Source organism: Nicotiana sylvestris, chromosome 9 (genome assembly GCF_000393655.2).
Source record: "Nicotiana sylvestris chromosome 9, ASM39365v2, whole genome shotgun sequence".
NCBI classification, from domain to species: domain Eukaryota; kingdom Viridiplantae; phylum Streptophyta; class Magnoliopsida; order Solanales; family Solanaceae; genus Nicotiana; species Nicotiana sylvestris.
The window spans coordinates 69,487,840-69,493,437 of record NC_091065.1 but is presented as its reverse complement, the minus strand read 5'-3'; the positions used below and the strand labels follow the sequence as shown (position 1 = coordinate 69,493,437).

Below are 5,598 nucleotides of genomic sequence, written 5' to 3'. Positions count from 1 at the left end.
AAAAAAATTGACCTTATAACTAAAGCAGCGTTGCTTCTGGAGATAAATACCAGTTTGTTTTGTAACTTGAAGAAGAAAACGAAGGAGGAGAAAAAGGAGGGGAGAAAAGGGTTAAAGTTATTTAAGAAGTGGGTACAAGTTAAAAGTTAAAAAATATCGGTATAGGTTAAATACGGGCCACCAAATAGGACACCGTGCAATTTTTATGCCAAAAAGCCCAACTATCATAAAAGCCCAACAAAAGCCATCTTAAGACTTTCTATTCTGTGTCTTCTTTGCCATCCGCAGCTCATTGATTCTACGAGACTCAGGTTTAGCCTTTGCTCTTCTTCTTCACACTTGATCTGTTTCCTCTTTCGCGTTTTTTTCCGATCTACATATTTTGGTTTTATGTATGGAGAAATTTGAGTTTTTTTAATCCTTTTTCTACTTATTAACTGGCTAATTTTGTATTGATTAGTGTAAAAGTTGCATTTGCAGGTAAATTTACTGTATCGAAGCCTTCGTCTCCAATATCTATTTGCCATGTGAGTCCTGTTGATCTACTGACAATGAAATTATTCTCTTCATTAGTTATTTAATTTTAGGTGTACTATTGATGTGATTTATGTTTCTCATTTTGCTTGTTATCAAATTACATTAATAGAAAATTTTAAATAAATAGGATTTCACTGTTTATGAGTAACTCATTCGATTACATATTTGTGGGTGTAATTTTTACTTAGTTTCTTCAGTTATAAACTGTGAGTATAGGTTGTTAAAAACTGAAATTCCAATAATAATTTTTAGATAATTTTATTTCTGAAACAATTAAAAAGATATCATATTTAGTTAATCTTCTTTATTTTGACTGATTTATTTTGACGAATAGCCAAATGTTTGACTATACCAATCTGAGGTTGGTTCTTAATTGGAACCTATGTTGAGAGAAGTAAATTCAATGAAATCCTGTTGTAAAATAGTTCATGTTATTTTCCCGCAATTTTCTTTTGTTTATTTGGTATAGAAAAACCAATAGTTTGATTATCTGCAATATCATATTAGTCTTCTAATATGCAAATAACTATCAATTTAACACATCTGTACAAAACACATTTACCGGCGACCTAATAATTTCTAAGTAGACATGATGAATTATGTTTCTCTTGGAGAAGTGCTATACCTTGGCCGGAAATACCTTCACAGGTTTGAGTGGAGAGTGGGAATGAGTGTCCTAGAACCAAACATATCCTGTTATATTTGTATTCGGTTACTAGTGTTGGGGCTTCACCTTAGCCTTTAACAGTTAAAAGCTTAGCTTACACACCATAATCTGAAATTAACAGTTACATTTAGTTGACTGTATATCTAAACTACTAATAAAGCCCCAGCTTCATTGCGTAACTAACTTGGTGTTATCTGATTTGTTTAAACTCAAATCTTTTCCAAATTTCAACAACCAACTTCAATGTCATGAGGCTAGAATCCTTCAACCATGCTAGCCTGCTATCTCCTATTTTTTTATAAGGAAAAGTTTATTCTCCTGTCCATTTATTGGCCCGTAGAGGGTAGTATTATAGATTGGTTTTTAGTGAGAAACAACGTTCTCGAGTGTACACTCCCTATTCAAACATTAAATAAGTCCTAGTGGTGCTTGGTCAAATGCTCAACTTCAATTGGTGTTTTTCAGTGCACAAACATTTGCTGTTGATCTCCCCTATTCTTCTCTATTCATGCAGTGTGTTTGTTGACGTTCCTAGCCGGCGAGAAATACTAAGGATGTCCTTTTTTTTTTTTTACTTAGCTTACATTTAGATTAACCAAAGAAGCACCACAATGAGATGTTTGTGATTAGTGTGTCGGCCCTCTTCATAAGCTTGTATTTGTTGAAGACTAGTAGCCCGAGAGACATTTTCATGCTGACTTCCGTAATAACTAATTTATGTCAGAAGCATCTTATTGTTATTCTCAAACGATAATTATCTCAATGATTTGCAAATATTAAGCTCATATTACAAGCATGGAGCTAGACCGCAGTAATTAATGACTAGTGACAACTCAGAGTCTATTGAGTTTGTTTGGTTGAGATACATGGAAAAAGCCGGAATGCTATTTTGGCTAGTCCACAATTACCTAATACCACTTCTCTAGTCTGTTTTGTACTTTTGTATGCGTAGTTTGCTTCACTCTTTTAGTCCCGGTTTATATTTTGACTTTTACATGCAAGATTTTTTCTTCCAAGTGTGGGATCTTGCTTATATTTTCATCTCTAAGAAAAAACATTGCTGATGGTTTCGTTTGTTCAGGTCGGACGAGGAAGTTGTTGACCCAAAGGCGACACTGGAAGTAACTTGCAAGCCTAAGTGTGTAAGGCAGCTAAAGGAGTATCAGGTGATTCCCACCAAAGTGAAACAGGCTTTCAGTTATTTCAGAGGCCTTTTTTATTCTTATATAATTATTGGAAAAAATTACTTATATATTCCTTTTTTTGGGTTTTCTGCTGATTAAGCTAATTAGTGGAATGAGCTATAACCTGGTCTTGATGGTTTATGTTAGTGGAAGTCTAACTTATATAAATTTTAACATTATCATGTTTGTTTTATAGATGGGTATGGTAGTTGAATTTTGTTTTAGTTTGAGAATTTGAAGCATTCTAGTGTTGATAAGTTCTTTTAAATGGAACCTTAGTATATCACTTATGTTTTTGACAATAATTGTGTTTTCAAGGTTCTGAAACAAACTTCAATTTGGACAGCTCTGGCCTCACTGTCAGAAGTGGGCCTGTCTTTGTTAACTATCCATTAGTTTTTTGGTGCAAAACAGCAAACTTGTTCAATCCTTTTCTGCCTCAATTTTTTTTTTAATTAATGTCTTAGTTCACCTTTTTCCCCTTAAAACCAATTTTTCCAGAACTAAATCGAAACACACATAAGTATATATTTCTTATAAGAATCCCAAATACATTAATTTCCAAAACTCAGACTTAAAACAATTCTCCGAAAAAACAAATAAAAGAAATTGTTTTCAAACACAAACACCAATATGAAATTAAGAAAGCTATTACCTTCTCTATTTGTCATGAATTTGGTATAGTTTGATTTTTAATAATTTTAATACTATATACGGAAGAGGGTTCAAAATGCCCCTAAACTATTGGAAAAGGTTTAAAAATACCCTTCATCCACCTATTGGGCTAAAAATACCCCTCCATCCACTTTTTTAGTTCTCTTATGCCCTTTGACCGTTAGGTCAATGCTAAATTAAAAATAATTATTGTTCATTTTGTAAAACTTTAAAAAAAATATTTTGCAAAATATTTTCGTTTTTTAAACTAATGCACCAATAGTCCACTAATTTAGTAAAGTCTTCTTATTTTTTTTTCATTTTTACAAAAAACAATTCAGTTTTTACAAAAAAAAATAATCATTTTTTATAGTTTTTAAAGCATTGTTTTTGTAAAAACTAAAGAAAAAAGTTGTAACAATAGAAAAAAAATGTTTTTAATAAAAAAATTCGTTTTTTAAAAACTGAAAAAAATATTTTCAACAAAATATTTTCGTTTTTGAAAAATATTTTTTTTTCAGTTTTTTTTAAAGCATTTCGTTTTATTTTCGTTCAAAAATGAAAATATTTTGTTGAAAATATTTTTTTAAAAAAAACGTAAATATTTTATTAAAAATATTTCTTTTTCTGTTTTTACAAATTCTTTTAAGTTTTTACAAAAAATAATGCTTTAAAAAATTGAAAAAATGATTTTTTTTTTGTAAAAACTGAAAAAAAAAACTTTACCAAATTAGTGGGACTACTGGTGCATTAGTTTAAAAAAATAAAAATATTTTGTAAAATATTTTTTTTAAGTTTTACAAAAAAAATAATAATTATTTTTAATTTAGCATTGACCTAACGGTCAAAGAGCATAAGTGAACCAAAAAGCTGGATGGAGGGGTATTTTTAGCCCAATAGGTGGATGAAGGGTATTTTAAAACCTTTTCAAATAGTTTAGGGGCATTTTGAACCCTTTTCCGTACTATATATTGTTACCATTCTCAAAAAAAAAATATTTTCAATACTATAAGATCTACGGTCTCCACAAGAACTCAGAGTGACACAAAAATATCTTGAATTATGTTATGTTTGACCTGAAAATTTTGTATTTTGAAAATATCAAATATTATCATTGACATATCAATCAATTCAATGATCAACTACCTCAATACCAAATTAACTAGTAATATGGTAAGTCAGGAAGTTTTTCTTTGTATGTGACTTAGAAGAGATGAAGTAACATATGATAATGTTAAGGGACTTAATCTGTAGCTGTTTGGTCTTTCAAAGTAGCCAAAAAAGCATGTTTATGTCCCCGGCCACCCCCCCCCGCGCGCGCGCGCGCGTATTGGCACTCCAGATTTCAACTGGTTAGGGTTATTTGGCGGTGCACATCGTTCTCACTGCTCTATGATGGTTATCTATTGATCTGTTTCATTTATCTGATATGGCAATTCTTTTGGGCAAATTGTCACATTAATGTTTACGAAATTGGATAGATAATTGTCATTAGTTGTGGTCACTATAAATGTATGGCTTGCAATATTTGATTGTTTTTGCTACCCTATAATCCATAACGACAATTTTCTTTCTGTTTGCTATAACCCCTTCTTTTCTTTCCTTTGGGGGGTGTGGGGTTTGGGTTACGATAAAGTCTTCTGAAGACCAGTTTTTTTCCAGTTGCCTGAATTTCTTGCAAATGCCTTCACAATTTATAATGGTTTTCTTCTTTTTTTTGCTCTAATTGGGAATCTGCATCCTACAGGCATGTACTAGAAGGGTAGAAGGTGATGAATCAGGGCACAAGCATTGCACTGGACAGTATTTTGATTATTGGCAATGCATTGACAAATGTGTAAGCTCTATTTCTATATTCTCCATTGTCGGTCTGTTTACTGTTTAGCATCTTCTTTGACTAGTTTTTATTGGGGGTTTTGGGGATGGGGGGGGGGGGGCTTGTGCTGCCTCTTGTTTCTTCTCGCCTCTCTGTTTTAAGTATTTTTTTAAGTTTTGTGGTCGTTTTTGTTTGTTTGTTGTTTTCTAATCTTTTCGTGAACTGTTCACCCAGGTTGCCCCGAAGCTATTTGAGAAACTCAAGTAACAAGGATATAAGTTGTTGATCCATTATGATTTTATCTTGTTTTTTCGTTGTTGAACGAGGCATTACCATTTATTCCTGCCTGTGCTGCTGACTTGCAATCTTCAATCAACTTGGTTGTCGCATGGAAAATTTTGGACTATGCACATCTTAAAAAGTGATTAATAAAGAAACTTGTGGTTTAAATTTTGTGGACACTTTTATTTTCCAAATGATTTAAGTATCCTGCAGATGTTATTCCTGATTTATTCCATCCGTACTTAGGGGAAAGTGTCTTGTCTGGTGCCCTGTGACCCCTGTGCCTATATGGGCAGGTCATAGATCAGTGATTTATTAAAGCACAGCTCTTCATAGTTTTGGTTGTTTTATGGTTTACAGTCATGTATTAGTTGCATTAAGATTTGCGTGCGACTTTAGGTTGAGAATATTGATAAATGAGATATTTCAAGTACTCAAAAGTGCATAAGGCGCAGTGA

The 5,598-nt window shown here is 32.2% G+C and overlaps 1 protein-coding gene across 3 annotated transcripts; it reads left to right on the top strand.

The window, feature by feature from the left end:
• Nucleotides 1-241: 241 nt before the first annotated feature.
• Nucleotides 242-5,308, top strand: LOC104235888 (cytochrome b-c1 complex subunit 6). Of its 3 annotated transcripts, none has more exons than XM_009789715.2 (5): nucleotides 242-311; nucleotides 481-527; nucleotides 2,286-2,370; nucleotides 4,790-4,879; nucleotides 5,093-5,308. In XM_009789715.2, coding segments are annotated over exons 2-5 (210 nt in total). In that variant the 5' UTR covers nucleotides 242-311; nucleotides 481-525; the 3' UTR covers nucleotides 5,126-5,308. The 3 variants fall into 3 exon arrangements, with proteins under 3 accessions (XP_009788017.1, XP_009788018.1, XP_070012856.1); XM_009789716.2 differs by having other exon boundaries at nucleotides 301-392; XM_070156755.1 differs by having other exon boundaries at nucleotides 305-392; nucleotides 469-527.
• Nucleotides 5,309-5,598: the final 290 nt, after the last annotated feature.

Coding starts and splice junctions, on each gene's coding strand:
- LOC104235888 (XM_009789715.2), top strand. Junction 2,371..4,789: donor GGCAGCTAAAGGAGTATCAG/GTGATTCCCACC, acceptor TGCATCCTACAG/GCATGTACTAGAAGGGTAGA. Junction 4,880..5,092: donor GGCAATGCATTGACAAATGT/GTAAGCTCTATT, acceptor CTGTTCACCCAG/GTTGCCCCGAAGCTATTTGA.